Source organism: Arachis stenosperma, chromosome 3 (genome assembly GCF_014773155.1).
Source record: "Arachis stenosperma cultivar V10309 chromosome 3, arast.V10309.gnm1.PFL2, whole genome shotgun sequence".
NCBI classification, from domain to species: domain Eukaryota; kingdom Viridiplantae; phylum Streptophyta; class Magnoliopsida; order Fabales; family Fabaceae; genus Arachis; species Arachis stenosperma.
This window is the reverse complement of record NC_080379.1, coordinates 19,979,841-20,001,563: the sequence shown is the minus strand read 5'-3', so window position 1 is coordinate 20,001,563 and position 21,723 is coordinate 19,979,841. Positions and strand designations below refer to the sequence as shown.

At 35.6% G+C, this 21,723-nt stretch overlaps 1 protein-coding gene and 1 pseudogene across 1 annotated transcript; one reads left to right on the top strand and one right to left on the bottom strand.

Annotated features, from left to right (window-relative positions):
* Positions 1–76: 76 nt before the first annotated feature.
* Positions 77–1,734, bottom strand: LOC130970801 (luminal-binding protein 3-like; annotated as a pseudogene).
* A 12,795-nt stretch (positions 1,735–14,529) lies between these two features.
* LOC130966691 (uncharacterized) lies at positions 14,530–18,544 on the top strand. The gene is made up of 11 exons (XM_057891512.1): positions 14,530–15,010; positions 15,745–15,832; positions 15,950–16,041; positions 16,136–16,254; positions 16,346–16,461; positions 16,527–16,654; positions 16,757–16,843; positions 17,259–17,319; positions 17,409–17,449; positions 17,537–17,657; positions 18,253–18,544. The coding sequence occupies exons 1-11, from the start codon at positions 14,607–14,609 to the stop codon at positions 18,310–18,312; spliced, it is 1,317 nt and encodes a 438-aa protein (XP_057747495.1). The 5' UTR covers positions 14,530–14,606; the 3' UTR covers positions 18,313–18,544.
* Positions 18,545–21,723: the final 3,179 nt, after the last annotated feature.

Sequence of the window (21,723 nt, the reverse complement as noted above, 5' to 3'; positions counted from 1 at the left end):
CGTCGGATGGACTTTTGAAAAGAGGACATTTTAGTCTCAAGAAACTAAAACATTGCCGTTTCTCTCCCACCTTTCGAAACACACTTTAACTCACATATGCAATACCCATAACACCCAAATGATCAAAATTCCTCCCCCTGTTTCTCCCTCCAAAAATTGCATTACGTGAAAGAGCAATTGGCGTGCGGTGAAGTAGCTGTTGGCGGCAAAAAAAAAAGTAGCTATCAGGGCAGATTTGAGTTGCTGAGGGGAGGGAGGTGAAGTGGATCAAGAATGATAGGGAGAGAGTTAGAGTGGGTTGTAAGGATGAGGAGTGCAATTTCTTAGTGCATCTTGTTTAGCTGTTAGTCTCTATAGATCATCAGCTGATTCTTCATCATAGAAGCCAGAGGAGCTACTACCACCACTCTTCTCATACACCTCCTTGATAACAGGATTACACACTGCCTCAACCTCCTTTAGCTTCTCTTCAAAGTCTTATTTTTCTGCGTTTTGGTTATCATCCAACCATTCAAGAACATCCTTCAACGTGCCCTCTATCTTCTCCTTATCATCCGAATCAATCTTATCAGAGAGCTTGTCTTTATCATTGATGGTGCTCCTCATAATGAAGATGTAAGTCTCTAACTTGTTCCGGGCATCGATTCTTTCCCTAACCTTCTTGTCCTCTTCAGCCAGTTCTTCAACCTCCTTAACCATCCTTTCAATCTCTTTTTGGCTTAAACGTCCTTTGTCATTGGTGATGGTGATCAATTCCGATTTCTTCCCTGCCTTGTCCTCTGCTTTCACATGCAGGATTCCATTAGCGTCAACCTCAAAAATAACCTCAATTTGTGACACACCCCTGCAACCCCAATAACAGTGAGTGAGAATGCCAGCAAATTTTATTCATAAACCTGAAAAAATCATGGGCACTAGCTATTATATATGGCACCAAAATATGCAACATTATAAGAATATGATCAGTAATGTAATGTATGTGTTTACCTTAATGGACACAGTAGTTTGTTGATCTTGGTAAGTAGTGAAAAGCTGAGACTTCTTAGTTGGAATAACGGTGATCCTAGGTATTATTTTTGTCATGACACCACCAACTGTCTCTAATCCCAAACTTAAAGGAGCAACATCAAGAAGGAGAAGGTCTTTGGTTTTTTCACCGCCTTCACCACTAAGAATTCCACCTTGGATTGCAGCACCATAAGCAACAGCCTCATCAGGATTGATACCTTTGTTGAGTTCCTTGAACCTGGCCCTTGTCAACGGCTCAGAGAAGTCATTGCCATCGAAAAGAGACTCAATCTCAACCTGGACTTGGTGCTGGCTACTCAAAGCTCACTTGGCTCTCTCACACTCCCTTCTGAGCTTCCCAATTGCCCTGTTATCATTGCTGATGTCTTTGTTGTATTTCTTCTTTATCAATTTGATGATATAATTCATGAGGCGGTGGTCAAAATCCTCTCCTCCTGCTGCTGATGCTGATGGTGAACGAACAAAGAAGCTTGCTGCTGCTGAGACACCGACACCGCCACCGACTGCACAACCATCTCCGGCGGAGGAGCAGCCACTGCGAAACTCCAAATTTGACCGAAATCAGGCCTGGCCGGGAGGGCCCAGAGCCCCGCGGTAGCTCTGAGACCCACTAAGGACCCCACTCGATTGAGGGCTCGGCCTGGCGGAGGAGCCACTCGATGGTCTGGCCGTCGGACTTGTGGCCGAGCTCCGTCGGATGCCATGGGTTGGAATGCTCCCTTTCTTCCTTCACCCGCTTCACCCTCACACTGCATTCGAAGGATTAGGGCTCAAGGATTTCATAGATTGGGGATGGGGGAGAAACGATAGCATTTTGGACTCTAGGGATAAATTTGTCCTCTTTTCAAAAGCCCATCCGACGTGGCAGCCCGTAACGGCCAGGTCAGCACCATGGGAGCTACGTCACCGTTTTCCGTCAGGACAAACGAAAAGACTCTAATGGAGAGGTAAAAATATCCACTTTTCTAGGGAATCAGGGACATTAAAGTATTTTCCAATCCTCGAGGACAAAAATGTCTGCGAGAAAAAAGGTTAGGGACGAATTTGTCCTTTACTCTTTTTTTTATTAAATAGCCATTTTGGATTAAAGGATTCTGATTTGGATAAATGTGGTAAAATAAATAAAAATAAATAAATATAAAATAAATAAGTGTAAATAAAAAATTATAGTATTAATATTCACTTATATTATTATCTCACTATAATTGAGATAATTTATATATATATATATATTCCCTCTTTCATATGTTGATGAGCGTACATGTATACTGGAACAGACATACGGGTTTTTAAAAAAAATTAATAGTAATAAGTTATTAAGTATAATTTAATTTTTTTCAAAATTTGCTTAATATTTAGTCTAGTATAAATAAAAGTCTAGTCCAACTTAAATATTAATGATTTTTAATATCTAAAAAGTAAGTAATAATATTAAAAAAATCTAAAAAATATATTATTACAAATTTTTTTAATTAAATAAAAATTTTTCAAATCCAATAAAGTGGATTCTTTTTCTTCTTATGACCATTTTTCTTGATTCATTTGGTATTAATTTTCTCTGTTTCAACTGCTACAATCGAAAGATCTTTTTTAACTATGAATATTCAGAAATAAAATAAAAGATGAATTTCTTGTTACTTGTCTTTTAATTATCCGGAAAAGAAAATTGCTAGAAAATTTGACATATATTCTATTATCGATGAATTTTATGATACGAAAAATCGACCACTTCATTAGTAAAAAGTACACACATATTTTTTGTACTTTAAAATATATATTCTCTATCAGAATATATTTGTAATACATCTTACATTATATAATTTTTTGCATAATTTTTTCATATTATATATGTTATTGGCCCCATAATAATATTTCTGAATCGATCCTGCATGTATAGAGAGGAGTATTTTATGCTAGTGTTGTGTATATTGTCTCAAACCATGTTATTCTATTTATATGCGTATAAAAGTCATCATTTTCAAACTTCATTAAATTCAATCTATCTTAATAATATGATCCTTCCACTATGAAAAATTGAACCGTTCATATTGTGAAAGAAACCATACATTATTAAATGGACATCTATATCACAACACTTCCCTTTGAATGTCAATTTAGAATTATGTCTCATTAAAATCTTACTAAAGAAAATCCAATAAAAAATTTTAGTGAAAGAAAAAGAGTACAATATCTTTTGTGATGAAGATTGCCTTGTTAAAAATATTGTCAAAAAAAATTCAATAGGGACAAAAATTTGACCAAGGAAAAAAATATAGCCTCCCCTCTTATTGACATTATTTAATATCTCAAAATCGGTGCACCCCAATTTAATGTACCAATCTTTCGAAGAAAAATTTTGGAAGTGACTTTGTAAATAATAATAAAACTTAACGCAAGAAGTACGCAAAAATAAAGAAGGTTGTGTTATATGTATTTCTTGATTGAATAAATTACAAAGGTAAAGCTAAATATATAGGCTGAAATTGTAACCAAATTAATTCTATTGGGCTGAATTTATGGGCCGGTGTGAGACTTTTTTGTTGTTGTTATGAGCTAAGGTGGAAGAGTATTTTAAACGTGTCACAAGATGGAGAATAAAAGATGTCTCGAACCAAATGACAATCAACCTCTAACTATTTTGTCCGTTTATGAAAAATTGGATTAGCAGCAATATGAAGAGCACTCTGATTATCACAATATAAAACTGGTGAGTAGATAAGAGAGGTGCGTAAAAATTGTAACATATTTAGTATCCATTGAGGTTAACAAGTTATGTTGCCAACTGCTTCAGCGGATAAGCGGACAACGGTGGTTTGTTTCTTGGCCTTCCAAGAGATTAAAGAGCTACCCAAGAAGAAACAATAACCTATTAAAGAGCGTCGAGTGTTAGGACATCCGACCCAATCAAAGTCACTAAAGTCGAAAAGCTAAATTTCTGATTTTCTTGAAAAAAAGTCCTTTATCAGGGCTAGTTTTCAAATATCATAACACACGCTTGGATGAGAGTCAGTAGGAGATACTATAAATTAACTTAATTGTTGAGTAAAATACATGATGTCTGGTTGGAGAGTGATGAGATAGATAAGACACCCAACTAAACGGCGATAAACAAAAAGGTTAAATAGCAGGAGACTATTGTCTTAATATAGTCTTGTGACACTATCCATTGGAACAAAGACAGGTTTAGCACCTAATAAACTAGAATCCTCCAAAAGATCAAGACAGTATTTTTTCTGAAATAAGCAAATTTTCTTTGCTGATTGAGCAACTTCAATACCTAACAAATATTTTAACAAGCCCAAGTGTTTAATTCGAAAGTATTGGTGCAAAATAGACTTAATGGTCGTAAGTTCAGAAATTGAATTATCAGTTAGATTAATGTCGTCAAACCATAGACTACAAGAATAAAAATTTGAGTACTAGTGAATTTAACAAATAGACTATAATCAGATAAGGTCTGCTAAAATTCATGAGATAGAAAAATATGAGAAAATTTGTCATACCACATACGTCTAAATTTTTGTAAATCATACAATGACTTCTGTAACTCCGCCTATGTTACACTTGCGGTACATAGCCGGTCCCAAGCCCGGATAAAGGAGGAGGGTTGTGTTAGGTTTTCGGCAACCAACATAAAAATATAGCCGAACCCCCATGACATGAATCAAAGACATTATTGCGTTAAAGCTAGGTCGTTGTCCGGAAGCAACGTGTCGTATGGCTCGAGTACGGTGTCAAAGCAAGAGCCGCTGCATCGGTGCCCGGATGTAGTGTTAAATGAGCAAGGGTTCTCGCGTTTTCGTGAACGGACGAGGGTAAATAAGCTAGTTCACAAAGTAAAAGGTAAAGGTCGAAGCGACAGAAGGTTGAGATTTGGGACATGGAACATAGGCACTCTAACAGAAAAGTCCATGGAGGTGGTGGACATCATGACAAGGAGGAAGATTAACATTATGTGCCTACAAGAAACGAAATGGGTTGGTGCAAAGGCTAGGGAGTTGGATACTTCTTGCTTCAAACTTTGGTATACAGGAAAGGTGAAGAATAGGAATGGGGTTGGAATAATTGTGGATAAGCAGTGGAAGAGGGACGTAGTGGATGTCAAGAGGGTGGGAGATTGGATCATCTCTATCAAACTTGTGGTGGAGGGAGGTGCTTTCCATGTGATTAGCGCCTATGCACCGCAAGTGGGTTCGGACGAACAACACAAGATAAGGTTTTGGGAGGATCTAGAGAGTTTGGTTCAAGGCATACCTTTGGGAGATAAGATTTTCTTAGGAGGAGATTTAAATGGCCATGTTGGGAGAGAAGTGACTGGATATGGGAGTATTCACGGAGGCAATGGTTTCGGGGTGATCAATGCCGAGGGTAAAACTATTTTGGACTTTTCTTCAACATTTGATCTTCTTATCGCAAATACATGTTTTAAAAAGAGAGACGAACATCTTATAACCTATAAGAGTGGCATGACAAGCTCTCAAATCGACTTCTTCTTGTTGAGGAGAGTCGACCGGAAATTTTGCATTAACTGTAAAATTATTCCGAGAGAGAGTTTGACAACACAACATAGGGTGCTCGTCATGGATTTTCGCGTTGAGCAAAAGTTGAGGAAAAGACATTATACGAAGAACCCAAGGACGAGGTGGTGGCAGATGAAAGGTGAGGAACAAAGAAACTTCCTAAGACGGGTAGGAGAAGAGGCAAAGTGGGATGGAAACGGAAGCGCGGAAGAGATGTGGAGGGAGATGGCAGAAGTTATTAGAAGAATAGCAAAAGAAAGTTTTGGTAAATCTAAAGGAATAGGACCAAGAGACAAGGAGTCCTGGTGGTGGAATGCGAGTATACAAGAAAAGATAAAGATAAAAAGGGAATGTTTTAAAGAGTGGTCTTTATGCCGCAATGCAGATAATTGGGAAAAATATAAGGCGGCTAAGAAAGAGACAAAAGTGGCTGTAAGTGAAGCAAAAACAAGAACATATGAGGGTCTCTACCAGTCTTTGGGCACAAAAGAAGGAGAAAAAGGTATATATAGAATCGCAAAGAGTCGGGAAAGAAGAACGAGAGATTTGGATCAGGTTAAATGCATAAAGGATAAGGATGGAGAGGTGTTGGCCCAAGAGGAGAAGATTAATGAAAGGTGGAAGAGTTACTTCTACGAGTTATTTAATGAGGGACAGAAGACTCTTCCGAGTCTTGGTCGATTATGCACAAGGGAAGAAGATCAAAACTTTGACTACTATCGAAGGATTCGAGACTTCGAGGTAAAAGAGGCTTTAAAGCAGATGAAAAATGGCAGGACAGTAGGACCTGATAATATCCCGATTGAGGTTTGGAAAGGTCTTGGAGAAAAAGGCATCAACTGGTTAACCAAGCTTTTTAATGAGATTTTAAGGTCAAAGAAGATGCCTGATGAATGGAAAAAGAGCACCTTGGTACCTATCTACAAGAATAAAGGGGATATACAAAGTTGCGGAAACTATAGAGGGATTAAGCTTATGAGTCATACTATGAAGTTATGGGAAAGGGTGATAGAACGGAGGTTGAGAAAAGAAACACAAGTAACAGAGAATCAATTTGGATTTATGCCAGGAAGATCTACCACTGAAGCGATATACCTATTAAGAAGGATGATGGAGATTTATCGTAGTAGTAAAAGGGACCTACATATGGTGTTTATTGATTTGGAAAAAGCGTATGATAGGGTACCAAGGGAGGTCTTATGGAAGGTTTTAGAAAAGAGGAGAGTAAGGATCGCATATATTCGGGCAATTAAAGACATGTATGATGGGGCCACAACTAGTGTGAAGACTCAAGGTGGTGTGACGGAAGAATTTCCTATTGGTATAGGATTACACCAGGGATCATCCTTAAGCCCATACCTTTTCACATTAGTCCTGGAAGTACTCACAGAGCACATCCAAGAGCCTGTGCCATGGTGCATGCTTTTTGCCGATGATATCGTCCTTATGGGAGAGTCAAGGGAAGACCTAAATAAGAAGTTGGAGTTATGGAGAGAAGCTTTAGAAGTGTATGGTCTGCGCATAAACCGTAGCAAGACGGAATATATGGAATGTAAGTTCAGTCTGAGAAGGGAAAACCCCAATATAGAGGTGAAGATTGGAGAAAACATCCTAGAAAAAGTTAAAAGTTTTAAGTATCTTGGGTGCATCATACAGGATAATGGAGAGATTGAACAGGATGTAAATCATAGGATCCAAGCAGGTTGGTCAAAATGGCGGAGTGCATCTGGTTTTATATGCGACAAAAAAGTGCATTTAAAACTTAAAGGTAAATTCTATCGCACCGCTATAAGACCGGCTATGCTGTATGGTACGGAGTGTTGGGCGGCTAAAGGGGAGCACGAACATAAGCTGAGTGTGGCAGAGATGAAGATGTTGAGATGGATGAGTGGTCATACGCGATTGGATAAAATAAGGAATGAAGATATAAGGGAGAGAGTTGGAGTAGCACCCATTGTGGAAAAGATGGTTGAATCGCGTCTCAGGTGGTTTGGACATGTGAGAAGAAGACCGATAGAACATCCAGTCAGGAGGGTGGATGAGATGGAAGATGGACAAAGGGCGAAAGGCAGAGGAAGACCTAAGAAGACTATCCATGAGGTGGTCAAACGAGATCTACATGTAAACGGTCTCTCTGTAGACATGATACATGACAGAGCACAATGGCGTCGTTTGATTCATGTAGCCGACCCCACTTAGTGGGACAAGGCTTTGTTGTTGTTGTTGTTGTATCAAATTAACAAAATGTTTATGAGTAGATAACAAAAGGATCGGCTATTAACCGTAAGAGTGATGAAAAAATTCACTCACAGTAAAAAATTATTGAATTCGTAAAAATTAAGACAGAGTTTTTAGTAGAAGAATTTGTCCATAATAAAAGCAACCAGATTTATAAAAACTAAGAATAAAATTGTAAAAGAATAATTATAATGTGAGTAGTATTTCTTTTTTTTAACTAAATCAATTTATTTAATAAGTTGTTTTTAAAAATAATATATTTAATTAAAAAATTAATGTTTTTCCAAAAATAAGAATTATTTAATTTTATTTTTTACATATTAAGTAAGAAATCTGCCAATAATAATGTGAGATATCGGCATTTGATTATCTTATTAAGACCCAATTTATTATTGTCACTATAATAATAATATCATATTAAGTTTAATTTTTTATCCAAGAACCTATAAATAGACTGATCAGTAGGCTTGATTATTCATATTCTTTTAAGATAACAAAAAACACATTAATTTTGACAAAATGGCTACTAATAGTGCGTCAAAGTTCTTCTTTTGCATTCTTTTCGTGGCTTTATTTTTTATTTCAGGTAGCAAAATTTATCTTATTTTTTTCATAATTCATTTTATAATGAGTAAAAATGTTTGAAAGCAACTTTTAATTATAAAAGTTACGATATTATATTATAAAGTTTTTTATTTTAAATATTTAAACAATTAAATACAGATACATAAATAATTATACTTACCTAAATGAATATAAAATATATTTAAATATTATATTAATCTATCAGTTTTTGTAATTATTGCAGACGCAAGCAGTGTCATCAATAGGAGGTTGGATGTTTGTGATGAAACAATATCATGTGATACTGGACATTGTCGCGTTGTATGTATCATACTTAATCACTTTCAACGCTGGGAGTGTACTCCCAAAAGTGGTTGCTGCTGCCATAGTGATGGTTAACTGAAGTGCTCCTCACCTTATGTATTTTGAAAGAATACATCTTGTTATGTATTTTCTGATAAAAATAAATAAGTGGAGAATCAATAAAATAAAAAATTGTTAAAGTTTTTTTTTGCTTTAATACGATATATGATTAATTATTATAAAATTATATTTTATTACTCTTTTTGTCCAAAATAAACTTTTATTTTTAAATTCAATTTTATCTAAAATAATTAGTTCACTCTTTTATTAGAGATTTTATTAAAAAGAAAAAAGAATATAATTTGAATAAAAAATTACTCAAATAAAGTAAATCAAATAAGACTCTATTTAGTTATTTCAGTGAATTTTTATTTGATAATTAGTTTGAATTTTAAATCTTAAAGTAATCTCTAAAATTGAACCTTTGCATTAAAGTAGTTATAGGTTCTAATTGCACTGTATTATGGTCTCCAAAATTGAATTTTAAACCCTATATTAGATTCTAGACCCTTTTCAGCTTTGATTTAGTAATTGAAGCGATGATCTTGTACTACTACTATAATGGTGGAGACTCCGAAACAATATTATTTTGCATTTGGTGCATAACGAATATAAAAATCCTCCAAATCCCACGAAAATGAGTATACACCGCCACAAATAAATGTAATTGGAATAAATACCTAGAATAAGAAAGTGTCTCATATAATTGACTTAGAATAAGAACGAAAAAGCAGGAGTAGCAGAGGTTCCACCTGGAGCAGTAGTAGTAGCTCTGGCGGTAAAGATAGAAACAGATGCCATGGTTATTCGTGCAGTAGAGGTAATAATAGGAATGTTGGTGGTAGTAGTTACATCTATAGTAGTGGAAGAAGATGAGGCAGTCGTAACAGCTGAAGTACTACTAGAGTGAAGACCAAATTGAGTAGCTGTGGAAATAAAATTTTCAAATGAAGAAGGATTTGCAAGAAAATGTGAGAAAAAGCTTTTGCTGAAGATGAAGAAATTTTTAGAAGTGTTCGCTGAAAAGTTTACTTTACCTAAGAAAGACTGTAATTCTTTCTTATTTTGAGGAGAAGACGAGTAGAAAATAGCTTGGCATTTATTGGTGTCGACGGTCACTCTTTTTTTTTCTTCACAATGAATCCCAGAAAATTTTCTGCAGATACACCAAAAGCACATTTTAATGAGACAAGGTTTTGTTGTTGTTGTTGTTGTTTTTGTTGTTGTTGTTGTTGTTGTATACAATGACTTCTGTAATACTCTACCACACAAAATTTTACGCTTAAGTTGTAAATTAGGGGTGGTGAGGTATTACGACTTCTAAAAGACAAAATATGTACTTATGTATATATATGAAGAATAGTTTTTAACAAAACGAGCCTTAAATAAAGGATAACAAAACAAAAATAGAAAAATCGCTTCACACTCGAATAGTTAAGAATAGAATGCGTAGGTAATAGTGAAATAGAAAAAACATAATATATATGGGATAAGATTTTCCAAAGAAATACATATTAACAAGCTCCAGACTTGACCTGCAAAGTAAAGGCCAGCCAGAGTATATATATACATATATACAACCCAAAGTTTATCAAAAGACAAAATATAAATCCTGTTCTCCAAGTCAATCTCTAAGAGGGACAAAGTACAAATTTATACAAAGATGGAGAGTACTACACATATATATACAAAATACAAAACATAAAAATCCCTAAAAGTATATCTTCGCTTCAGCAGAGCCTTCAACACACTCAGCAAAGTGCCTCACATCTTGTATCTGAAAAAAATAGAATGTGTATAAAATGAGAACCGTAGTTACCCTAATCTTAATAATTAAGCTAATTAAAATAATAATTATTTAAGATTTATATTAAAATGTAATTAATTATTTTATTATGTGTGTAGAATAAACCTATTTATTAATTACATTCGTTTATACATGTCGTTAGAAATAAGATGTATATGATTTTGTCTGAATATCGTTGATAATAAAATTAGTTATTATGATAATTAAGTTAAAATTAATTTACTGGATAATTTTATAACATATACTAGTTAGTTTAGTATAGAGGTGAATTTTTTTTGTTAGTATTCTTGTTAGTTTAATGTTAATTATAAGTCTTTTAAATTTTTATTAATTAATTAATTCAGATAACTTAAGTTATTATTTGTCCATAATTCGAAAGATATACAAAATTTGAGATGTTTTCACATAAATTTACTAGATGCATATAATTCAATTGTCGAACCTCTTATACAGGCCACTAGATTTTATCATGTATCTCAAATTAGTATGATCTAAGATCAACCGGCCTTGGTAATAGCTTTGGTAAAGAGATGACATCCAGACACTCATACCTTTCATCTTTTAACTAGTGAGTGTGCCTTATACGTTAGAAGATATAGCTCTAATTCTAAGCATTTTGATAAATGATTTTCCTATGATATGAATGACCATGACTAGTCACGAGGTTAGAAGCTGGAAGCTGAATTCATGCATCAGTTTAGGATGCACCTAGGATCAGTAATTGTAAAGGAAATTATATCAAGTTGACCTGGATTAGAAATGTGAAAGATGGATTACACTTAAATCATTGAGTTGCCATTGAGAGGTACATGAAGTGTCATATCTTGTTGTTGTTTGGGTCAATCTTGTTTGCTGAAAAGTCTAGGTCAACGGTTCACTAGAAATTTATGCCGCTGTTTCGCGACTTTTCTCAAATTCACGAAATTAGTTGGGGATTGGCATCCCTAACACACTTATACAGAGCGTTGTGTAGGATATCTTGCTTTGATTGTAAAGAGATTGATAGTCCACTAACATTGTTACATCTTTGGGCTTGAATTCGTATGTCATTTCTTACCCCGATTTCTAATTCCTCGCGACATTTTCCACTTGCTAACTTGTAACATTAATTGTTAATAACTTTACACTATATTTTACTTTGTATTTTAATGTCTAGTCACATAGTTTATGAAAGAAAAAAAATTATGTTAGATGGCATAATTGGAAGTTTGCTAATCGGCCGTATATATTTCATATTGTTGCTTACTTTAGGGGTTTATTAAATGAGGTGGAAAAAGGAAGTATATTCTCATAAAATAATATAAAATTATTTCGATATCCATGTATGTTGAACCTTTGTGTTATTTGGTAAATAATCCTCTACTTTTTATACAAAATTGATCCACTAATTTGTTAATGGATGAAAATTAAAAAAAATCCTTCACAAATCAGAGCCTTTTATTTATGTTCCCTACTTATTAAACTCACATAGCTAGAAATATAATCCTCAAATTTTTATTCAAATATTACCTTTTGCAAATCTGATTTACAGTAAGTGAATTGTGTTGACGACAAAAATAAGAGATAATATGTAAAATGGTAACTAATTATATCTTTGTCTAATATAGTAACGATAAATCACTAAAAATACACCCGAATAATTTTATCACTGATAAAAATACATTCAAATTTTATTTTCGATAAAAATACCCTCAAATGATTTAAAAATGCGACCAAAATGTCCAATATTAAATATATATTCTCAAAAAATACTTTAAAAATTGAATTTTGATGCGCTTTTTTTGTAAGCATGGTTTAAAAGATGGGATATTTTTATCCTTAAAATTTTGTGATTTTTCACTAAGAATATATCTTTTGTTTTTTTTGTCAACAACTAATAATACTTTTAAAAAATATAGAGATCAAATTTTCATCTCATTTTTTATGTGTATTTTTTAAACAATTATCTAAACATTCTTATAAAATTTTGGATCAAATTCATAAGTGATTTGTTAAATACAAAAGTTATTTGTCACTTACAAAAAAATAATATTCTTTTTGAATATTTTTGTCACGATTTTAAATTATTTAAAGGTATTTTTGTGGATAATAAAATTTGAGCGTATTTTTGTTAGCGATAGAATTATTCGAGTATATTTTTAGTAGTTTATCCAAATGGTAATTGATAAATATGTAATTTTTTGTTTTTCAAAAAAAGAATATTTACCCATTTTAGTTTCCAAAGAATTTCGAACCAGATACTTTGGTTGCGTTTATTTACAGGGACATGACACTACGACAGCGACACAGAGACACAAAAATGCGTTTGACATAAGAGACATAGACAAAGACAATGTGTCAAGGGACACTGGATTATTGTATTTTGTGTCCATCATGACACGAAGGACACATAAATACTAACAAGGGACAACTTATTTTTTATTTTTTCTTTCATTATTTTTGTTAATTTTTTACAATTATATTTTTTAGTATTATATTTTTTGTCTTAAATTTTTTGAATAAAAAATAAGAATAAATTAGATTTTCTAATTTGTTCTAGTTTATCACCAAACAAGATATAAGAATACAAAATTTTGTGTCTCTGCCTTTTATGTCTTGTTCTCAGTGTCTTGTCTTATCCTGTTCTCAGAAACAAACGCAGCCTTTAGTGCCCAACCAGAAGTAATTACTCGATTGGTTCTTAACAATTAACTCCGTCCGTCACTTAGGTCCTTTGCTCCGTCAACTCTAACGGAGAACTAAATGGTCCCTGACAACTCCAACAAGGAAAAATGGTCCATGATCCCCCTTTGTTCGAAAATGACACCGTTCTCCCCCAATTTTCATCATATCTCGCACAACCCTAACATTCACACTCCCCTTCTTCACCTTAAGAGTCTTCTTTTCCATCTTCTCCTTCCTCCTCTTCAACTCCAAGATCAAACCATGGTGTAACTACCACACGTGTCGCACTTGTGTCAACATGTCATGGATCACACACTTTCCAAATCTCTGTGACTAATACATTGCCCACCTCCTTTGCACTTCACCCACCAGAACCATTCACTTCCACGTCCTCAAAAACAGCATCACCTTCAACCCCAACAACGTCCACCACATCTTCAAAACCAAGTTTCACAACTACTCCAAGGACACGCCTTTCTCTAATCTCCGGCAAGCAACATAGATTGTTGGATATTATGACATCATTTGAAATGGACCTCGAATACTTTATTCCTTCTCTCTTTGAGTCCAAGCTAGCAGACAGTTTCGACCTTGCATCCAAGCTAATAATACAGCAAGCAATGTCGCTGTCACTGTTCATATGAAAACTGAAGTGATTATTGAACATCGGTTCTGAGAAGAAGTTAAAGGAAGCGATCAGAATGGTAGACAATGTGGCCATAAAGATGATAGGGCAGAGGAGGAAGGAGATGGTGATGGCGACAACGACGACGTGTCTTAACAAATCGGATTTGCTATCTAAATTCATGGGATCTATCGAAGACGACAAGTACTTGAGAGACATAGTTTTTTGAGTATAAATTGGTTGAGAACAAGTTAAGGATTTTTCTTCTTGTGAATATTGAAATTGCAAAGTGTGCATTGTGTAGTTTGAAGTTGCAATGTTAGACTGTTAGAATTATACGAAATATGATAGAAATTGGAAGAGAACAATATCGTTTCTGAATAGAGGATATAAAGACTATTTTGTCCCCCTGTTAGAATTGTCAGAGACTATTTTATCTTTCATTAGAATTAACAGAACAAATAACTTAAGTGACTAACAGAATTAATTATTAAGAACTAATCATTTAATTAATTTTAATTAAAAATTAAAATATCTAACTGAAAATTTTTGGAGACCAAATAGATAAATACTCTTGAAAAAACAAACGGAAGAGAACACGCTTATTTCTGAACACTACTATTTTTTGGGTGGAATAAGGACTGCACCATTGCTCACTCTGGATGACTTGGCACCTTCTCATTGGTGCTAGTGACCACTAATGAAATGAAACATTGAAAACCGAACACTTTCTTGCAAATCTCCAATGTCCCTCGCATCCTGAAAGGGAAGAAAAACAACACGACCAACGGCATCAATGGCTCCGCGAAAGAGAATCTCCAAAACAGAACCTTCGTCACCCGAACACCCTTCTTCTTCATCAAAGGGAAACAACAACGTCACCACCACCGTTGCCGCCGCCCCAATCCCCACACACCGCAAGCCACCACTGCAAACCAATGACCCTCCAATTGCGCCTCCAAAATGGGGTCTCATTCTGAAACTCTCTCTGTTTTCTATCCCTTACGCGTATCTTCTCTTCTACCATTACAAAATCGAGGCCGAGCTTCAAAGATCCGTGATCATCAACGCTGGGATGAGCGTCGCGGGGTTCCTTGTGACCGTTAAATTGATCCCTGTCGCTTCCAAATACGTTTTGAAGAGGAATCTATTTGGTTTTGATATTAATAAGAAGGGTACCCCTCAGGGCAATGTCAAAGTGTGAGTCTTCCGTTTTTAATTGCGTTTTGTTTAATGTTTAAATTTCCAATATATGAAATTGGTAGGTTGCCGATTTTGGTTTTTGAGATCTGGAATTTTCCAATTTGGTATGGCTTAGCTGCATTTTGATTTTCTTTCGTTTTGATTCTTGATTGAGCATTTTGGTTGGATTTTGGTTCAAATTATGTCACTTGTGTATATATTTGTGAAACATAGCTGCTGTTTCATTTTGCAGTTCACATTTATGCACTAAAATTTGAGATTAGTGCAATTCCATGTAGGCTGTTATCTCCCTTTTTGGGAAGTAATTGGTTTCTATTATTTATATGTTGATGTTGACTTTTGCACGAGGTTCTCTTTGGTTTCAACTAGTATGCATTTTGATTCATAATTTGTAAAACTTCTATGATATCACCGTCTATTAAATGAATCAAGTATATGTTAATTATCAAATTGTATTTTTTCCTGATTCCTTTGTCCTTGGTGTCCTTGAATTGACATTTGCAATTTATGTTTTGTAATTGGAAACATATGAACCATAATGTCCGCAGTATGAGTTACCCTTCCTATGCATCATGTTTTGTTAAATTTCCGAAATAGCACTATGGTGCCAATATAGCATATATTTGTCAACCTTGGTTGAAGAAGTGGTCATTTCCAAAATGAGGGAGAAGGACTATTTCACATGTCATAAATTTAGTGCTTTGCTGACTTTGCTACATTTTTCTGTGCAGGCCTGAGTCATTGGGTATAGTTGTTGCTATTGTCTACTTAGTTGTGGCAATCTTATTTCAGTATTTTAACTTCACAGCAGATTCAATCGTAAGTATATATTGTTTTACAAGTACAGTAATCTGGCAGTGCTCACACTTTCTGAATTCTGACTGATATCAATAAAAGAGCTGAGCATTTAATTTATGTACTATTTTGATTTTTCAGTGGCTTGTTGAGTACAATGCAGCATTGGCTTGCATTTGTTTCATGACATTGCTTGGATTTGTTGACGATGTCCTTGATGTCCCATGGAGAGTGTGAGTATGTAAATTCATTGTTTGGTTACAGGATTTGTGTCTGTAAACTAATGTTAGAATGGTTATTTTTAATTAATGGCAATTCGAAGAGCAGAAAATTAGTACTCCCGTCTATTGCTGCGCTGCCTTTGTTAATGGCATACGCTGGACACACAACAATAGTTATACCAAAGCCACTTGTCCCACATGTTGAGATGGAGGTTTTGGATCTTGGTATGCTTTCCGTATCTTCAAGCCACTGACACTTTTGTAGCTACTAGTTAATACAAAGATTCACTAGTTTGACTATTGTTTGATGAGGCAGGATGGATATATAAACTGTATATGGGATTGTTGGCTGTTTTCTGCACAAATTCCATCAATATTCATGCCGGATTAAATGGCCTTGAAGTTGGGCAGACAGTGGTTATTGCAACAGCTGTAAGCGTCAAAGCTTTTCAAAGTAATTTTGATCATAAAAAGTTATACTTACCTTTGATTCGCAGATTGTGGTACACAATATAATGCAAATTGGAGCATCATCAGATCCTGAATATAAGCAAGCACATGCATTCTCTATATACCTTGCTCAGCCCCTGCTAGCTACATCTCTGGGTTTACTCTCTTATAATTGGTAATTACTCCTTAATCGATATCAAGATCATGTCTTTTGAAATCTTCAATATTGCATGATCAAGAGTAGTTTACCAAAAGTCTGTTGTGCTTGTCTTTCTAGGTATCCTTCTTCAGTTTTTGTTGGTGACACATTCACTTACTTCGCTGGAATGACAATGGCTGTGGTCGGTATTTTAGGCCATTTTAGGTATTTACTTACTTTTTCTGACTGAAGTATTAATCTGGCTATTGTTGTGTGTGTTTTTGTTTGACACTTCTACTTGACCATAATACCAAAAAGCAACATCGGGGACAACATTGAAAAAGGAAAGAAAGAGAGAGGGGGGGGGGGGGGGTTTACCAATTGAATATTTCTTTCCTTGTCTTAGTTTTCACTTTGGCATGATGTATGTAATAGAAACTGGACCAGAATCTGAGAAAGAAATGTGAATAGTAGTCCTGTGGTTTCTTCCTAAATTTTCCTTAACCTTCTCAATTGATTTCTCATTCTACTACCCTGTTCAATTAACACCTCATTCTACGTGCATGCAATTACTCTTCTCAAATTCAGTTTGTGTGATATTTGAGCAATCTTTTGATTTTATTTTTATTTTTTTTCTCAGTGAAACGCTTTTGATTTTCTTCCTGCCTCAAGTTTTGAACTTTCTCATGTCACTTCCCCAGGTTTGACACTAACCAGTTCTCTGCATTTTTTTTTAATTTGTGATACTATATTCTTCTCAATATGCCTTAACATATACATTTTCCTCCAGCTTTTCGGGTTTATTCCATGTCCACGCCATAGACTGCCAAGGTAGGCTTTAAATTTAACCTGTTGATTGTTTCAGGCATCTTGGTGTTTTTGGGTTTTCATGAAACCTTATATTGTCTGTTTATTCAGGTTTGACCCTCAAACTGGACTATTGACTGGGACAAAGGATGGGACACTCGTTAACTTCTTCCTAAGAAATCTTGGCAGGAAGTCCGAAAAGGCACTTTGCATTTATCTTCTTGGGTTCCAGGTGATTTTTTCTTTCCTTTTTTTCTCTCTGTTTTTTCACTCTGTAGCTGCACTTATGGTCTCCTTTTTCATTGTTTACTTTTTGGTTTTCTCATTATAAACAAAAATTTAAGTCCATGGTCGTGACCTAAGTCCTAACCCATTTACCCAGATACCATTGAACTTTATTTTGTTTAGAGCTACTATGAAGAATTCCCTAACTGGCTAAAACTCTTCAAAATTTCATCAACATTTTATCCATTCATGTGCTTGTAATTTGTTTTATGTTTTCATGCAGCTTGCATTTTACAATCGACTGTGAAATATATTGAATAAGGCACTCTACACGTTAATTTTGCATATTAACTTATTTCTTCAATTGAAATAGTACTGACTACTGATAATTTGCACATATATAATTATTAGAACTCACATTTATTTTGTTTTTTTTGACATTTATTTGATTGTTATGATAATAGTAACCTGTTCAAATAGCAATATAAAAAGTTTGCAACAAGATCGAGATAGACAGAGTTAACCTGTTAACCTGTTGTTGGATTTAGCAATTTCTATTGCAGTTTTTAACCTGTTTTTTATGCAAACACATTATTGGACAGGCTATTGCATGCTGCTTCTGTTTCTTGCTGAGGTACTTCCTTGCTGGTTGGTACAAATGAAAAAAAGCAACTGGCATATAGAAGGCAGATATGGATGAGAACCACCCAGGAAGCAGGAATGTGTTATATAATCATTTTTGTAGATTAACATTTATTCTTTTAGTGTCACTGATAAGGATATAGGATTTGATTCCGTTTTTGTTATTTGAATGTTATGTACTAAATATTAACTTAAGTGCACCATGCCGCTTTTGATCCGGAAGGTGCTTAATACCACAATTTTGTTTGTCTATGATGCACGGACACTGACACAGAATACAATACAGGACACCCGAATTTAAAATTTTTATAAAAAACGGAGACACGTCATATATATATATAAAATATAAAGTATTTTTTTAGATAAATTGTAATGATATTTTGGTATTTTATTGATATTAAAATATAAATAATTTTTATTTATTTTTAATATCTTTTTTTAATTATATAAAATATTTAAAATATTTTTTTAATCATTAATAATATATATTATATCTAAATTCATTTCAAGAATACATGTTAAGAATAAGGTTGGACATGCTGACATGTAATGGTATTTAGGTGTGCCCAAGTGTGTCTGGAGAAGAGTGTCGTGCTCAAAATGCATCCGACATGCGAACACAACAAATAAAAAAAATGTCTGTGCTTCATAAGGCATCACTTTGACGAGAGAATTGAGGATATTGTTTGAATATTGTTCATACCCTGCCCTAATGAATAAAGTTAGGTCCAATGAGGAGAAAAGGTCTGACCCACAGAGGGGCCTCCGACCTATACCTGACCTCTTTAAAGAGGTCGAATACCATGAAAGAAGCCCAGCTCTGCTTGCCCAAGCAGGTAACTGCCTTTGTAAATCTTTTCGCTATCTCTATCTTCCCTAAAAGATAGGTCTCAACTCCCAAGATGAAGGGAACGATCATCCATCCATAAAGGTGGAACTACTCTAACAAAAGTGGTTAACATTCTACTATAAATACAGCAACACCCCTCAGGTATAAGGTACGTTCTAATCTACTAAAATAACCTGCCTAAAGCCCTTGCTAATTTAAGCATCGGAGTTTCTTGCATGTACCACTCCCCACCTCCTCACGAAAACAAGTTGGACGCTGTCCCACAAGGAGTTTGGACCTCACGTCCAGGCTTAAATCAACGTTTTCAGTAACCTTCGGAACATTGGCGCCGTTGACGGAGACCTGGGATTCAACCACCGATAATGGCGGACCACCAGTACGAAGACGGGTATACAACATCCGAATCTGAACTTGAGCCCCAACAGGAGGACCACGCCCTTGTCGTACTTCCACCACAACAAATAAATGTCCCCCATGGAGAGGGAACATCGAGGAACCCCTCCGAGAGGCGGATTCAATCAGAGATCCACCACCCTGAAAATGAGGAATCTTCGCAAACAACGGAAATACTGGGTATAGTCCATGGTCAACGAGAGCGACTAGAGCAACTTGAACAAGAAGCTAAGCGATAGCGAAAATCAGAACGGGAGCTACGAAGAGAGGTAAGGCAACGAAGGGAGCTGGAGGAAAAGCTTTTAAAACTAAAAGCCGAAATAACCGAGCTAATTGGGAGGAAAGCCCCTTAGGAGGAGAAGATCCGTTCGTGGAAGAGATCATGCGGGCCAAAGTTCCTAGGAATTTCAAAACTCCAGACATGGACCTTTACGACGGAACGACCGACCCGAGACACCATCTCAGCAACTTTAAAAGCCGGATGTACTTGGCTAACGCTTCTGACGCCACTAGCTACAAAGCCTTCCCAACAACCTTAACCAAAGCAGCAATGAAGTGGTTTGACAGCTTACCCCCTAAATCGGTAATATGCTTTGACGACCTGGCCAGGAAGTTCCTTACCAGATTTTCTATACAGAAGGATAAAGGTAAAACATACCCCAAGCCTGTTAGGAGTTAAACAGGAAACGAGGAAAACACTTTGAGACTATATGGAGCGATTTAATAAAGTATGCTTAGAGATACAAAATCTGCCTACTAAAGTTGTGATCATGGGGTTAGTTAATGGCCTCAAAGAAGGGTCATTCTCTCAGTCCATATTCAATCGACACTCGACTTCCCTAAACGAAGTACAATAGTGGGAAGAGAAATACATTAACATAGAGAAAACTCCCGACTAAGAGAACCACTCTTAAGGATCAACCCACCTTATTTACCTTGGAAAAAAGAGGAAGAAGCCAAGAATAAGGAAGAATATAACTCGGAGAAGCCTCGAAGATACCACAATTATACTCCCCTCCGGGTCTCACTAGTGGATATTTATAGAGAGATATGTCATACCGAAAAGTTTTTACCTCATCGTCTAATTAAACACAAGAAGGCAGGAAGTCCAACAGAATATTGTGAATATCATATACTTTATGGGCATTCCACTAACGATTGCTACGATTTAAAGAATGTCATAAAAAAATTGGCAAGAGAAGGCTGACTAGATAAATACTTGGCTGACAGGTCGGACGAACCAAGTAAAAGAAAAGAGATGAAGAAAGGGGACGACAAAAACATCCACCTCACACTCTTGAGGAATAAATACATATGATTAAAAGAGGATTTACGGAGGAGGAATATCAAAATCATCATGAAAAAGGCATCTAAAAGAGTGTACCAAGTTAGGGAAGACAATAGACTCCCCGACTTGCCCACCATCTTGTCCACTAAAGAGGACGCTCAAGGGATAACACCTAGACATGACAATTCCGTGGTGATAACAATGATCCTCGCCAATGCGAACCTTCATAGAACCTTAATAGACTAACGTTGCTCGGCAGATATTCTGTTCAAACCTGCTTTCGACAAACTCAGGTTGGAAGAAAATGACCTAAAGACATACCTAGATAACCTCTTCGACTGGGGGATACACCGATATGACCTCTTGGATATATCTCCCTATACACCACTTTTGGAAAGGGTGCAAAGTCGAAGACACCGAGCGTTGATTACATTATGGTCGACGTAACCTCAGCATACAATGCCTTACTAGGTCGGCCCACTTTGAACCAACTTGCGGCCATTGTCTCCGCACCCCATGTGTGCATGAAATTTCCCACAACGAAAGGAATTGCCACCATCAAAAGAGATCAGAAACTAGCACGTAAGTGCTATGATGAAAGTCTTAATTTAAAAGGCAGTCCGGGGAGAAAAGAGGTCAACACTATCGAACTAGGTAGTCTTTGAACCCAGAAAGAACTGTGTCCCCAACCTGAAGGCAAAGTAGAGAAAGTACAAATCGGAGATCACCCTGAAAAACCAACAAGTATAGGGGCTCACTTGGAAGAAGATCTGAAAGAATAACTCATTAATCTACTAAGAAAAAATTCTGACCTCTTCGCATGGAAAGCCTCGACATGCCTGACATAGATCCCGACCTGATGTCCCATAAGCTCTCCGTATATCCGGGTTCCCGACCTGT